The 17,355-nt window shown below is 33.3% G+C and overlaps 1 protein-coding gene across 1 annotated transcript in view; it reads right to left on the minus strand.

Annotated features, from left to right (window-relative positions):
- LOC141543990 (uncharacterized) overlaps nt 1-17,355 on the minus strand; it is a 74,709-nt gene that overhangs the window by 52,793 nt on the left and 4,561 nt on the right. Inside the window, exons 2-4 of the mRNA XM_074269639.1 lie at nt 15,673-15,787; nt 15,340-15,510; nt 13,730-13,836 (exon numbers count right to left, since the gene is read on the minus strand). Of these exons, the coding sequence (XP_074125740.1) occupies nt 13,730-13,836; nt 15,340-15,510; nt 15,673-15,787 (393 nt within the window). The remainder of the gene's footprint in view (nt 1-13,729; nt 13,837-15,339; nt 15,511-15,672; nt 15,788-17,355) is intronic.

The following is a 17,355-nucleotide window of genomic DNA, read 5'->3' on the forward strand; positions in this document are numbered from 1 at the left end:
AAAAAAAAGTCAGATGAAGGTGGTCAAAGTGTAAGTGATCTAAAGCTACATTATATAACAGCAGTTACCAAAACCATTTGGTATTGGCTAAGAAATAGACCGGTAGATCAGTGGAACAGATTAGATACAAAGGACAAAAAAGGGTACATCTATAGCAATCTAGTCTTTGACAAACCCAAAGATACCAACATTAGGGATAAAAATTCATTATTTGGAAAAAACTGTTGGGAAAACTGGAAATTAGTATGGCAGAAATTAGATATGGATCCACACTTAACACCAAATACCAAGATAATATCAAAATGGGTCCATGACTTAGACATAAATAATGAGATCATACATAGATTAGAGGAACAGAGGATAGTCTACCTCTCAGACTTGTGGAGGAGGAAGGAATTGATGACCAGAGGAGAACTAGAGATCATTATTGATCACAAAATAGAAGATTTTGTTTACATCAAACTAAAAAGTTTCTGTACAAACAATACTAATGCAAACACGATTAGAAGGGAAGTAACAAATTGGGAAAATATTTTTAAAGTTAAAGGTTCTGATAAAGGTCTCATTTCCAATATATATAGAGAACTGACTCTAATTTATAAGAAATAAAGCCATTCTCCAATTGATAAATGGTCAAAGATATGAACAGACAATTCTCAGATGATGAAATTGAAATTATATCCACTCATATGAAAGAGGGTTCCAAATCACTACTGATCAGAAAAATGCAAATTAAGACAACTCTCAGTTACCACTACACACCTGTCCGATTGGCTAAGATGACAGGAACAAATAATGATGAATGTTGGAGGGGATGTGGGAAAACTGGGACACTGATGCATTGTTGGTGGAGTTATGAAAGAATCCAACCATTCTGGAGTACAATCTGGAATTATGCCCAAAAAATTATCAAACTTTGCATACCCTTTCATCCAGCATTGCTGCTATTGGGCTTATATCCCAAAGAAATACTGAGGAAGGGAAAGGAACCTTTATGTGCCAAAATGTTTGTGGCAGCTCCTTTCATAGTGGCTAGAAACTGGAAGATAAATGGATGTCCATCAATTGGAGAATGGTTGGGTAAATTATAGTATATGAAGGTTATGGAATATTATTGCTCTGTAAAAAAAAATGACCAGCAGGAGGAATACAGAGAGGCTTGGAGAGACTTACATGAATGATGCTGAGTGAAATGAATAGAACCCGAAGATCGCTGTATGTTGTATGAAGATGTATTCTGATGGAAGTGGATATCTTCAACATAAAGAAGATCCAACTCACTTCCAGTTGATCAATGATGGACAGAAACAACTACACCCAGAGAAGGAACACTGGGAATTGAATGTAAACTGTTAGCACTACTGTCTATCTACCCAGGTTACTTATACCTTCAGAATCTAATACTTAATATGCAACAAGAAAATGGTATTTACACACATATGTTGTATCTAGGTTATACTGTAACATATGTAAAATATTTGAGACTGCCTGTCATCAAGGGGAGGGAGTAGACAGAGGGAGGGGATAATTTGGAAAAATGAATACAAGGGATAATGTTTAAAAAAATACTTATGCATATATACTGTCAAAAAACTATAAATAAATAAAATTTAAAAAAAATGAAAAGGGAGAACTCACCACTAATGAAGAGGAAATTAGAACAATAGGTAGGAGCTACTTTGCTCAACTTTATGCCAATAAATTCGATAACATAAATGAAATGGAAGAATACCTTCACAAATATAGCTTGCCCAGATTAAGAGAGGAAGAAGTAAATAGTCTAAATAGTCCCATTTCAGAAAAAGAAACAGAACAAGCTATTAACCAACTCCCTAAGTAAAAGTTCCCAGGACCACATGGATTTACATGTGAATTCTACCAAGCAATTAAAGAACAACGAATTCCAATGCTATATAAACTATTTGAAAAAATAAGGATTGAAGGAGTCCTACCAAATTCCTTTTATGACACAGACAAGGTAATGATACCTGAACCAAGTAGGCTGAAAACAGAGAAAGAAAATTATAGGCCAATCTCCCTAATGAATATTGATGATAAAATCTTAAATAAAATATTAGCAAAAAGACTACAGAAAATCGTCCCCAGGATAATACACTATGACCAAGTGGGATTTATACCAGGAATATAAGGTTGGTTCAATATTAGGAAAATTATTAGCATAATTGACCATATCAATAACCAAAATAACAAAAATATGATCATCTCAATAGATGCAGAAAAAGCATTTGATAAAATCCAACATCCATTCCTCCTAAAAATACTGGAGAGTTTAGGAATAAATGGACCATTCCTTAAACTAGTAAGGAACATATATTTAAAACCGTCAGTAAACATTATATGTAATGGCGATAAGCTGGAACCTTTCCCAGTAAGATCAGGAGTGAAACAAGGTTGCCCACTATCACCATTACTATTCAATATAGAACTAGAAACTCTAGCTTCAGCAATAAGAGCCGAGAAAGACCTTCAAGGATTTAGAGTAGGTATTGAGGAAATCAAACTATCACTCTTTACAGATGACATGATGGTATACTTAGAGAACCCCAAAGATTCTGCTAAAAATCTATTAGAAATAATTCAGAACTTTAGCAAAATTGCAGGATACAAAATAAATCCACATAACTCCTCAGCATTTTTATACATTACCAATGCAATCCAACAACAATAGATACAAAGAGAAATTCCATTCAAAATAACGGTCGATAGTATAAAATATTTGGGAATATATCTACCAAAGGAAAGTCAGGAATTATATGAGCAAAATTACAAAACACTTGCCACAAAAATAAAATCAGATTTAAATAATTGGAAAGACATTAAGTGCTCTTGGATAGACCAAGCGAATATAATCAAGATGACAATACTCCCTACACTAATCTATTTATTTAGTGCTATACTAATCAGACTCCCAAGAAACTATTTTAATCACCTAGAAAAAATAACAACAAAATTCATATGGAAGAACAAAAGGTCGAGAACTTCAAGGGAAGTAATGAAAAAAAAAATCAAATGATGATGGCCTAGTTGTACCTGATCTAAAACTAATATTATAAAGCAGCACCCACCAAAATCATTTGGTATTGGCTAAGAAATAAACTAGTTGATCAGTGAATTAGGTTAGGTTCACGGGGCAAGATAGGGAATAAAAATAGCAATCTCGTGTTTGACAAACCCAAAGATCCCAACTTTTGGGACAAGAATTCATTATTTGACAAAAACTGTTGGGAAAACTGGAAATTAGTATGGCAGAAACAAGTCATGAACCCACATTTAAAGGCCACATACTAAGATAAGATCAAAATGGGTCCATGATTTAGGCATAAAGAATGAGATCATAAATAAATTAGAGGAACATAGGATAGTTTACCTCTCAGACTCGTGGAGGAGGAAGGAATTTGTGAGCAAAGGAGAACTAGTGATCATTATTGATCACAAAATAGAAAATTTTGATTACATCAAATTAAAAAGCTTTTGTACAAACAAAAGCTTATGCAAACAAGATTAGAAGCAAAGTAACATATTGGGAAAACATTTTTACAGTTAAAGTACTGATAAAGGCCTCATCTCCAAAATATACAGAGAATTGACTCTTAATTTATAAGAAATCAAGCCATTCTCCAATTGATAAATGGTCAAAGGATATGAACAGACAATTTTCAGATGATGAAATTGAAACTATTCCCACTCATATGAAAGTGTTCCAAATCACTATTGATCAGAGAAATGCAAATTAAGACAACTCTCAGATACCACTACACACCTGTCCGATTGGCTAAGATGACAGGAATAAATAATGATGAGTGTTGAAGGGGATGTGGGAAAACTGGGTCACTGATGCATTGTTGGTGGAGTTGTGAAAGAATCCAACCATTCTGGAGTACAATCTGGAATTATGCCCAAAAAGTTATCAAACTGTGCAGACCCTTTGATCCAGCATTGCTGCTATTGGGCTTATATCCCAAAGAAATACTGAGGAGGGGAATGGAACCTTTATGTGCCAAAATGTTTGTGGCAGCCCTTTTTGTAGTAGCTAGAAATGGGGAAATGAATGGATGCCTATCAATTGGAGAATAGTGGGGTAAATTATGGTATATGAATGTTATAGACTATTATTGTTCTGTAAGAAATGACCAACAGGATCAATATAGAGAGGCTTGAAGAGAATTACATCAACTGATGCTGTGCAAAATGAGCAGAACTAGGAGATCATTACACAGTTCAACAAGGATACTGTATGAGGATGTATTCTAATGGAAGTGGATATCTTCAACATAGACAAGAGATAATATCATTCCAATTGATCAATGATGGACAGAATCAGCTACACCCAGGAAAGGAACACTGGGAAATGAGTGTAAACTGTTAGCATTTTTTGTTTTTCTCTCCGTTATTTTTACCTTCCCAATCCAATTCTTCCTTTGCAACAACAACAACAACAACAAAAATTGGTTCTGCACATATATATTTTTTACCTAGGATATACTATAACATATTAAATATGGATGGGAATGCCTGCCATCTAGGGGAGGGGGTGGAGGGAAGGAGGAGAAAAATTTGGAACAGAAGGGAGTACAAGGGATAATGTTGTAAAAAGTTACCTATGCATATGTACTGTCTAAAAATGTTTTAATTATAAAATTAATTTTTTAAAATGAGAAAAAATAAACATAAGGAGGTAACAAGGAAAATGATATCATAAGGCCTATCTGCTTACATTCCTAGAACGTTCTCATTATTAAGAAGGTAAGAGGAGTATATGTAAACAAAGGACACAAGTTTAAGTTGAATACAAAGGGATAAAATTTAAAAAAAATAATGAAATTGGGGCAGCCAGGTGGCACAGTGGATAGAGCATCAGCCCTGAAGTCAGGAGAACCTGATTTCAAATGTGGTCTCAGACACTTAACACTTCCTAGCTGTGTGACCCTGTGTAATGTTCTGTTGTCTCCAGAGACTGCTGATTGCTATCTGGGAGGAGATCTGCTGTCTCAACTCAATCTCTCAGCTGCCAACTCTGACCTAGAGTAGAGACTCTTCTTTCCTCCAGAGAGCCACCCCAGATCTAGCCCAGACAAGACTCTCAATCTCTTGAGTGATGCCTTCTTTTATCCTCCAAGAGAATGGGCATGGGATAATGCAAGGGCTTCTGGGAAAAATACTTCAACCAATGAACTTGCTCCTCCTAAGCATGCAAGCTCCTCCCCAGGAGTTCAAAGGGGTAAAACTCCCCCCAAAGGCCAGAACTAGAGAATTGTTAAATACCGATTTAGCACCTACTAAGAACCTAATATCTCATTATCTCATTAGCACTTAGTAAGAACCTAACCACCCTGGGCAAGTCACTTAATCCAGATTGCCTCAAAAAATAATAATAATAATAATGAAGTTGGGGCTAGGTGGCACTGTGCATAGAGCACCAGCCCTGAAGTCAGGAGGACCTGAATTCAAATCTGGTCTCAGACACTTAACACTTCCTGGCTGTGTGACCCTGGGCAAGTCAACACTTAATTCCAATTGCCTCAACAGCAAAAAAAAAAAAAAAAAAAAAAGTAAAGAAAGGAAAAAAAAAAAAAAGAAAGAAATTTAGTGGTGAGAGGGATCTACTGGGTAAAAGGGAAAAGAAGTAGAATTGTGAAAATTATCTATCAAAAAAAAAAGAGTCAAGGAAAAAAAAAAACTTATAGTGAAGGTTGTAGAGGACTGGAACTCTGGAGAAGTATACTTGAAATAAGCTGTCAACTCAGAGGAAAAGATGAGATGATGGTTCTCCAGTTCACATATATACATAGTATGGTGATGTAATGATTCTCTAAGTTGACACACAATTAGTATCCTGTAATGATCTAATTACAATAAGGCATATAAGGGCTAAGGAGGACTGAAAGACAGACAGTCTTTGACCAGCCTACTGATGGCTTTCTTGCCTTTTGCACTAAGGTCAAGACTGGGCTAGAATAAAGAAATCTAGTCTCTATTCTTGACCATTCTAGTGGTGTCTATCCTGCTGAGACCAAGACCCTTCTGGAGGACCTCCAGAAAGCTAGCCTGCACATTACAAATGGGAAGAAGGGGACGAGACTATGAGAATGTGAATCTTAACTCTTTTAATAATAATAATATGTATTGAATAATATATAGTCAATAAAATATGTAGAAACATATCTTATTCTGCAGGGAAATAGGAGGGAAATGGGGGTGAAGTGAAAAGAAAAAGGCATATTGGGGGAGGTCCCAGAACCAAAACTCTTTTGAGGAGAGAGAGGGTGAAAGGAGGGAGAGAATAAATTGGGAGGGAGGAGGGGGAATTATAGTTAGCAATAGTAATTGCAAAAAGAATTTCAAAGCAAGTTTCTCTGATAAGTCATCATTTCTCAAACATGAAGAGAAATGAATTAAATTTATAAAAGTTAAATCATTCACCAATTGATAAATGATCAAAATATATGATCTGCAACTGAAGAGCTACAATTTCATGCATATCCTTCGACCTAACACTACCACTACTTGGCATGAATACCAAAAAAGTTTAGGAAAAAAAAGAAAGGAAAAATGTCCTTTACATATAAAATATATTCACAGCAACTCTCAGGGCAAAAAAGCTTGGGAAATTAGGAGATGCCTATCAATTGGATAATGGATCAATAAACTGAAGTGTGTGTTTACTTTGGAATATTATCGTTCTTTGGGAAATGTTGAGTAGAATGTTTTCAGAAAAAAAGAAAACAACAAAACAAAACTCAGAAAATCCTCCACAAACACAAGCAAAGTGAAATGGATTGGATACAAAGTAATAGCAGTGTTTTGCAATGACCAGATGTAAATGGCTTTGCTATTCTCCATAGTATAATCATCCACAACTACTCTGAAGGACTTATGAAGAAAGTACCCATCCTTACCCACAGAAGGAACTGATTGTGTCTGAACTCAGATTAAAACATTCTCTATTTCTCTGTTTTTTTTTATTTAATTTTTCTTGAGTGTTTTTCCTTTCATTAGATTTGGACATCTATGTTTATTTTTCTAGAACTTGACTTTTATGGAAATGGTTTGCCTAGCTTCACAAGTGGTTTCTTAATTGTGGGAGGAAATAAGGGGAAAGTATCTAGAACTAAAAAATTGTAAAAACAAATGTAAAAAACCTTTTTGAACATAGTTGGTAAACATAATAATAAAATAAGACAGACAAAATAAAAATGATGAAATTATGAGGTGATAGATGAATGCACTAGGAGAAAAGGAAAGAGAACAGTGGAATGGTGTAATTATCTGCCATAAAAAGAGAGGCAATAAAAAGGTTCTATACTAGTGTGGAAAAGGAGAGGAGAGGGGAAGTAAATGAACCTCATTCTCATTAGAACTGGTTCAAAAAGAAAATAATGTACAATATACAGGTATAGAAATATCTTCTTTTAAAGGAAAATAGGACAGTAATGGAATATTGGAAGAAGAAGGAGGTGATAAATGAAGAGAGCATATTGGGGTAGGGTTTGGTCAATAATAAAACATTTTTTGTGGAGTGTTAGTGTGAAAGGAGAGAGAATAGAACAAGGGGGAATATGATTACAATGGTAATTATAAACAGAATTTTGGAGCAAGTTTCACTGATAACGCCTTATTTCTCAAACATAGAGGAAACTGAGTAATTTTTTTTTAAAAAATAATGAGTTATGGCCCAAATGATAAATGATCAGAAGATATGATCTATGCCCAAAGAGCTAGAAATTCAGGTATATCCTTTGACCTAATAATACCACTACTAACTTTAAATATGAAAAGAGATTTTTTAAAGTAAACACAACTATAAGTACAAAAATATTTGTAAAAGTTCTCTTCTCAGGGCAAAAAAAAAAAAAAAATGGAAATCGAGGAGAAGCCCACCAATTGGGAAATGGCTGAATAATATGGCATATGATTGCCATGGGATATTATTCTTTGTTAAATGTTAAGCTCAGAAAAAAAATACTGGAAAGTCATCCATGAATTCAAGCAAAGTGACATATACTGTGTACTAATTAATAGCAATGGTTTGAGATGACCAACTTTGAATGACTTTGCTACTCTAAGCAATAAAATATTTTATGACTATTCTGAAGGACTGATTTAAGAAACTGTGTCTGAATACAGAATGAACCATACTTTCTCTTCCCTCTCCTTTTCAATCTTTTTCTCCTTCTTCCTCTCCATCTCTCTGCCTCCTTCCCTTCCTCTTCGCCTTCTTCATGCCTCCATCCTTCCCTGTCTTGTCTCTCTCCTTCCCTCTATTACTTCCTTTCTCTCTCTCCTTCCCTCTGTCCCTACCTATACTTCAAGCTTTCTTCTTCTTCTTTTTTTTTTTTATGATGGGACATCTATGTTTTCTTTCTCAATGTGACTTCTATGGAAATGTTTTGCATAACTTCACTTGTGGTTTCTTAATCGGAGCTGTGGACAGGCACAAGAGAAAGAATATGGAACTCAAAACTTTTAAAAACAAATGTTAAAATACATTTTAAATTTAACTGGGAAATAATAAGAAACAAATAAAATTTTAGAAGAGATTATAGGAATTTATCACAAGAATAATACAAAATGACCAAATGATATTTATACCAGGAATACAAAGATGTCTTAATATCAGAAAATTTATCAGCATTGATTGACTATATTAATAAGCACACTAACAGAAATCATATGATTATCTCAATAGACAAAATAAAACACCCATTCCTATTACAAACAACAACAGCAACAAGAGAGCATAGGAATAAATTGAGTTTTTCATAAAATGATAAATATCACCTATCTAAAGCCATCATCAAGCATTATATTCAATGGAGATAAGATAGAAACATTCCCAATAAAATTAGGGTTAAAACAAGGTTGCCCCTTATAACCACTGCTATTTAATATTGTACTAGAAATGTTAGCTTTATCAGCAAAAGAAAAAAAAAAGAAATTGAAGAATTTAAAGTAGGTAATGAGAAAACAAAACTATCCCTCTTTGCAGTGATATGGAATATTTAGAGAAACAACTAAAATACTAGAATGAATTAACAACTTTAGCAAAGTTGTAGGACATAAAAGAGAATGACAATAATGAGATAACATACCAAAATGTATGAGATGCAGCCAAAATAGTAGTTAGGGTAAAATCTGCTTCTCTAAATTCTTATTTCAGTGAAATAGAAAAAGAATAGATCAATGAACTGGGTATGAAACTCAAAACAAATACAAAACAAAACAAAACAAAACAAAAAAAAAAACCTAATAAGAGAATAAATTTTTAAAATCCTCAACTGAGTACCAAATTAGAATTCCTCACAACCAAATATGAGATTCAAAATATTTAAAGTAAACAAAAAAATTAAGAAAAGTATTAGACTAGTAAATAAATCTACTAGCTGTTTTAATGAAAAATCAATGAAATAAGCCATTGGTTAATGTGTTTTTAAAAAATGGTGAAAACCATGTGTCCACTGTCAAAAAGAAAATGAATGAAATTATCACCAATGAAGAAATAAAAACAATCATTAGGTTAAAAATTGTCCAATTCTATGCCAATAAATCTCACCATATAAGGAAAAATCAATGAATATTTAGGAAAATATCAATTACCTAGATTAATAATAGATCGGGAAAATGGGATGCTTGCTTAAATAACTATATCTTAAAAAAAAGTAATTGAGAAAGTCATTAAGGAAAAAAAAAGTCCCTGTGCCAAATGGGTTCACTTGGGAATTCTAATCAACATTCAAAGAAAACTTAATTCTAATACTATATAAATTATTTGGGAAAATAGGCAAAGAAAGAGTTCTACTATTCCTTTTCTGGCACCAATTTGACACCATACCTAAATCAGAAAGACCTAGACAGAGAAAGGAAATTATAGACTAATTTCCCAAAGGAATATCAATGGAAAAAAATTCTTACTCAACAGCAATGATTTTGCAGCAATGTATCACAAGGATTATAAACTATGGCCAGATCGACTTTAGACCAGAAATGCAAGACTGGATTAATATCAGGTAAACTGTCAATAGAGTTGTCTATATCAATAACAAAAGCAATAGAAACCATATGATTATCTCAAAAGATGCTTTAAAAAGCTTTTGATAAAATACAGCACCTATTCCTATAACAAGCACTAGAGAGTAAAAAGAAAAGCAACATTTTATATTCCTTAAAATGATAAGCAGTATTTATCTAACAATATCAGCAAGCATTATATGTAATGGAGATAATCTAGAAGACTTCCCAGTAAAATCAGGAGTGAAGCAAGGATGTCAATTGTCATGATTATTTTTTGACATAATACTAAAAATGTTAGCTATAGTAACAAAAGTAGAAAAAGAAATAGAATAAATTAAAATAGGCAATGAGAAACAAAATGATCACTCTTTCAGATGATATATAATGGTATACTGAAAGTATCCTAAATCAACTAAATATTGAACTATAATAATTAACAACTTTAGTAAAGTTGTAGTCCAACCCACATAAATCATTTCCATTTCTTTATATGACCAACAGGGCCCATAATCAAGAGGCAGGAAGAAAAACTCCATGCAAAATAGGTATAAACAAAATAAAATTCTTGGGAGTCTACTGCCAAAACAAACCCAGGAACTGTCTGAATACAATTATAAAATTCTTTTGACAAAAATAAGATATAAACAATAATATAAAAAATGATCATTTTACCTACATTAATTTATTTACTCAGTGTCATGGAACAAACTATCAAAAATCATTAGATAGAGCTAGAAAATCATAAAACAAAAACAAAATTCACTTCCTTGAAGAAAACATCAAGAATATCAAGGGCATTAATGAAAAGAGAATATAAAAGAAGATAGTCTAGCAATACCAGATCTCAAACTACATTATCAAGCAGCAATCATCAAAATTTTCTGGTACTGTCCATAAAAGAGTAGCGGAAAAGTGGAACAGAGAATAGTCAATGATCATAGCAACCTAGTGTTTGATAAACCCAAAGACCCTACCCCTTGGGTTAAGAATTACTCACTATTTGACAAAAATTGCTGCAAAAACTAGAAAACAATAGGACCCAAACTAGGTATAGACCAACATTTCACATTGTATACTAAGATAAGGTCAAAGCATGACTTAAACAAGAAGCATGATATCATAAGCAAACGCTTTTATAAAAACAAAAATTTTTATACAACCAAAATTAGAATGAAAGCTGGGAAATAACTTATGTAACAAGTATTTATGATATAGGCCTCATTTCCCAAATATATAAAGGACTATGTCAAATTTATAAGAATACAAACCACTCCCCAGTTAATAAATGAGCAAGAATTTTTCAGATGAAGAAACCCAATTTCTCTAAAAGTTTAGAAAGAAGTCAAACAAGTCTGAAGTATCTCACAACCATTATATTAACTAATACTATAAGAAAGGAAAAAGTTATAAGTTGAAGAATATGTAAGAAAATTGGGACACTAGTGCATTGTTGGTGGAGTTGTGAACTGATCCAACTATGCTGGAGAGTGATTTGAACTATCTGCAACAGGCAAGTAAACCTCGAAGAACAGATATATTAGGTCTGTATTCTCATGAGATTATAAAAAAGGGAAAAGGACCTCCATAACAAAAATATTTATAGTAGTCCTTTTTGTGTTCACCAAATATTGAACATTGAAGGAATGCCCAGCAATTAGAGAAATGTGAAACAAATTCTCTCTTTAATGGTTTTTCATTTCTTTGTGAAGCAACACATCTTCATCTATATTCCTCCTCATTTTTTTTTAACAAATTGTGTTGTATTCTAAGCTCGAGTTAATATAATGGCTCTCTTGTTGGGAGAGATGTCATTTCCCAACTGATGCAATTTCTGGGCTATTTTGCCTCTTTTATTGGAACAATGGTTTAGTATTTGCTTGATTTTCTCATTGGGAAGAGTTGATAGCATTTTTAATTACAGCAGATTACATTTCTCTATTTCTTCTTTATGCTTTCTTCTCATTTGTATTTGTACTTTTAATTCCGGCCAGTCTATGATCTGAATGACCATAATCAACTAATTCTGAAATCATTCCAACAATAGTAACCAATCATTTTTATTTATTAGGATAACATCAGTTTTGTGATTGGGATTGGTCTGTCATTGGGTTTTGTTTTGGATTTTTTTGGTGATATCCAAAAATTTTCTTTCATGCAATGTTAAAAGAACACAAGATTTGATAACACATTCCACTAAAGGGATATTTTGGCTTTTGCCACTGCTATGTAGGATGCTTTGCACAAAGTCCAAAAAGAATAGATTGTATATGCCAGAAATATTTCCAAATGCTCCTATTTGGGGATGACATTTTCCTAATTGCAGCAAGCTTTTTGATGTGGAAAAGACCCACATATATGGTGACATAGAATCCATATTGAAAAACTACATGAAAAGTAAGAATTTTCCAGATTCCATGTAGTTTAATGGGCAGCCCCATTTAATTTAGTTGTTTTACCTATATCTTTGTACATGTGTTTATACATATAGACATATACAAGCAAAAAGTCTGCATGGGCATTGAAAAACAACAATGAACTGGTTTCAAAATTATTGGGAAAACAAAATCCAGTAGGATCTCATTTGAGAAACCATACAGCATTTCTCTAATGCTCACACTGCCACAAAAGCTCATTTTATAAACATCAGTATTCTTTCAGGAATGATATTTGGCCACAGTAAATTTTACAAAATACTTAACAGAAACACATGATTTCAGAAGAATCAAAATTTAGATAATCCCCAAAATCCATGGACATATGTATGGAGAGTACAAGTAGGTGATTTTGATGAGTCTGATGTAGTAAGTGATGTCACAAACATACAAGAATAGAAAAAGAGGTGGCCTAATCTTGAATTGAAAACAAAAGCTTGCACTGGTCCTCAAATATTAAAAGAACGAAGGGAAGAATTCAGGGAGTTTCCTAGGTTCTTAATGACAAAAGTCCTGTAGGATGAGATTGGATGGAAGGATTAAAATTTGAATCTGTGGCATGAGTATTCACAATGTATAAGATAAAGGGTCCATCAAAATATGTCATCATATCATTCTATTTATTTATTTGCATTTAACAATGTGCATATTCTTAAGAGAAAATTGAAACAAGAAGCAGCAGGAAAATACAAGGTATAATCCTCATGGGTTACATTAAACTTACTTCATAAAGAGAATCAACTGAATTATGAGAGTTCAAAACTTCTATGGAATAATCTTAACTAATTTAAACTCAATAAAGAAAACTGCAAATAATAATCACCAATAAATAATAGTTAGTATGCCCACATGAACTGAACTGTTTTTTCTCTTGCAGAGTCATAAATAGGGATTTTTTTCCCTTTTCATAGATGATGCTCCATGCTATAATCCCCATGCAAATGATTTTAAGATTATTTCATAAAGAGAATCAGCTGAATTATGAGAGTTCAAAAGTTCTATGGAATAATCGTAGCTGATTTAAAATCAATAAAGAAAACTGCAAATAGTAAACAATGGTTAGTATGCCCAAATAAACTTGTTTTTCCTTCTTGCATTCATAAATATAAGGATATTTTCTTTTCATACCTGATGTTGACATTTTTCAATGCTTTGCAATGATATTCAATTTCAATTATTGTTGTTCACTAAGTGTTCCATTATTTAAGTTGTTTTTATTCCTCAAAAAACATTGGGGTTTCATGTCTTTTAAGCTTTAATTATCATACCTCTGAAAGATATCCAAGGCATTCACATTTGCTCCATTCTTTAACAGAAAATCTGCCATATCACACTTATTTGCTCTAACTGCAAAAAAAAGTGGTGTAAGGCCTTCCTGCAAAGTTAGAATAAAGATATCGTTATATTAAGTAAGCATTCTATATTTATTTCAGCTCAATTTATGACATTTTGCAAATATTTTGTGAATTTGCTAATGACATGTTCAGAAAATATGGTACAATGGAACACTCCAGTGAGAAGACTAGAGCATTAATCTTGCTTCTGTTAGTTAATCCCTATGTGACCATAAAGCAAATTATTTCATCTGTCTGGGCTGTAAGTTTCCTTATATGTAAAATGATAGAGTAAAAGTAGATATCAAATCACAAAACAGAAATTCAAATTTTCTAAGAGAATCTTTCATATTATTTCATGAGTATCTTCTCTCTTTTTTCATTTCATAAGCAATTATTGTCCAAATGGAGCCAAACTTATTTCATCGGAACTCTACTAAGGTAAAGTTATATGCTGGCTGAGATTAACGTTGAAAACTACTTGTTTTTACCCATTCTCCTGAGGTGTACAACAGACTCAACAACAAGAAATTTAAAAAATTAAAAACCAGTCTTGTTTTGAGAGGGCTAAACCTGAAACAAAGTCATTCACCTAGCATTTTCCCTTTCTTATCAACCCTCCTAATATATTTATTGTTTTTTTTTTCTCTTTCAAGTGACAATGACTAAGAATTAGGTCTTAGCAAATCAGGAATCATTCAGCAGTTCTAAAAAAGAAAATGTGTAGTCATTAGGATAAAGAAAGCATGTACTTAAGAATTTTTCCTGTAAAAACTCTGTCTGTGTAGCTATATCTAGTAGGAACAAACTTCAAAAGGTTTTTCCTAAAAGCCTTATGGCATTTCCTCATGACAAAGTCACATTGTAAAGGTCTATATGTAGAAAACAATACAGGTAATATCTGCTAGAACTAATGCATTCTGAGAAGCAGACCTAATAGACCATGCGAAGAAGATTCTGGAGAGACAGATTTGATGGAACAGCTAGCTGGCATCAAAGTTAGTAAGACCTAGATTTAGGGCCTGCAGCTGACACATGTACTGAGTGGGAGACCATGTAGTACCTCCAGGACTCTCCCTAACACTGGGTTTCTTAATTTTTTCTTTGTCATGAACCACTTTTCAGAATCATGTTTTTAAATGTCCAAAATAGATACAAAACAACAAAACCAATTACATTGAAATAACTATAAACTTATTGTAGCATTTTCAAAGTTAATGGATCCCAGTTGAAAAATCCATATTCTAAAGATTAAATCATAAAGCAATCCATGGTCTAAATCAGTAGAGGGAATTTCCTTCTTAGGAGTTCCACTGTGAATGAAATCTCTCCAGTGTAATATGTGCTCCCTGACTTCCTCACCCCTCCATCCTACATTAGAAATTCTGAAGACTAATGAACTTCAGAATTATGACAGAATGATTTTAAATTATTTTCATTAAAGAAATACTTCCATAAATAAATGAATTATAAAATGTGTACATTGGATACTATGATTTTTTAGATGATAATCTACTTTATTTTACAAGATTGTTAGTTTCCACCTTGTTTTTTGCTTCAATATCAGCTTTATAGCGAAGCAGTTTTGCTGCGATGTCTATGTTCTGAAAATACGCAACATAATGAAGAGCATTGTTGTTGTTGTCTCCAATATTAGGGTCTGCACCATGTTCAAGCAAGATAGTTGCACACTCCTCCTGCTGACATTGGATTGCCTGTCAATAGTATACAAAGAAATAATACTGTAAGATAAAATTTAGTATATTCAAGCAACATTGGTGATATTTAAATGAGCTATGTACTAATAGTTCATTTTCTTAATCAAAAACAGAAATCCAAATTCATTTCATTGAACAGCATGGTTAACTAATGCATACCTTCATTAAGGGTGTTCGACGATCTTGATCCAACAAATCCAGTTCACATTTTCTTTCTACTAATAGGGACACAACATCTAAATGTCCAGTAACACAGGCCAAATGAAGACATGTTCTACAGAAATGAAAGAGCAATGTGATTCTTTGATATTATACTGCAGCAATAAATATTGCAATATTGTTAGGATAATTTTTAATATACCATGCATTATTATTTTTATGCCTAAACTGTAAATCATTTCCAAAATAAATGGCCACTTATCTCATATAAATAAATACAAAATGTGGGTTAACTCTCATTGCTGGATGTGATACACAAAATTGCTAGAGCAGGAGAAATATATCTAGCAGATCGATGTAGATTTCACTACAGATTATCAAGGGAACTTTGCTCAGGTTCTGATCTGGGTTGCTTCACCTCTCCTGAGGTAACTTGCTGGCCCATTGTACTTTGCAATTAACCATTCTAATATCAAATAGAGCAGAGATCCTATAGGCATGGCCCACTGCAACCCAGAACTCATGAATTCCAGAGATCTGCCAGCCTTGGCCTCCCTGTAACTGGGATTATAGGTGAGCTTCACTGTGCCTGGTGGTTAAGTCTAATAACTTTTATCACAAAGATATTTGTCCACAATTACAAAATATTTAATGAAGCAGCTGCCTCATAAAAATCCCTTATACATTTACATATTGTATCTTTGTACAAGCACATGTGCATGTGTGTGCACTGTCTACAAACACGCACTGAAATGCAGCTCTAGGTGGCCATAGGCTATTCCAGCAGGGTAAACATTTTAGCAGTTCAGCCATGGAGGATAGGATTTGAAGTAAGGGTCTGGTATGTCTGCTGTCCATGGCCCAATCGAACTAAGGTCATAAAGGTATTACCAGGTTGCTCAAAGGAGGATGAATGTTTTCATTGATGGTGTATTTGTTAAATACATGTCAGTCTCTGTCTAGTCATTTTAATCCTGTTCCACTTTTGTCTCCTCATGTTGAGTTTTCTTGGTAAAGATACTGGAGTAGTTTGCCATTTCATTCTCCAGCTCATTTGACAGATGATGAAACTGAGACAAACAAGACTGAGAGATTTGCCCAGAGCCACACAGCTAGTATCTGACACCAGATTTGAACTCCACAAAGATGAGTCTGACCCCAAGCCCAGCATTCTATCCATTGAAAACCACCTGCTCCTAGCTAATATCTACACCAAGTTGTAAAGAGGTTGTGTTATGTATTGGTGGAGGAAATATTCATAACAATAAATTCATGTATTACTGATGTAATGAATATTCATATAAATATTCATATAGGTATATTTTGTTTTTTTCTTGTTTTTTTCAGAACTCTCCTTTTGCCTTTTCCTTCTGGCCTTCTTCCAGTGTCTGAGTTAGAGGGGAAGAGAATTTTTCCTCCCCCTTCTTGGATGTACCTTAATAAAGAGGAAAGCTAGCATCTCTTATGTGTCTACTATGACTCAGAGACTGTGCTCCGCATTTTACCAATATTACCTCATTTGAGCTTTGGGAAGTAGGCCTTATCATCCTCATACTTGAGGAAATTGAAGAAACTGAGAAATAATTTTGCTCAGGGTCCAACAACAAGAAAGTACATAAGGTTCAATATAATTCAGGTCTTTCTGGGTCATTAGTAAGAATACAAATTAGTGATTAAATTAGT

The sequence above is a fragment of the Sminthopsis crassicaudata genome, chromosome 5 (genome assembly GCF_048593235.1).
Source record: "Sminthopsis crassicaudata isolate SCR6 chromosome 5, ASM4859323v1, whole genome shotgun sequence".
NCBI lineage: Eukaryota > Metazoa > Chordata > Mammalia > Dasyuromorphia > Dasyuridae > Sminthopsis > Sminthopsis crassicaudata.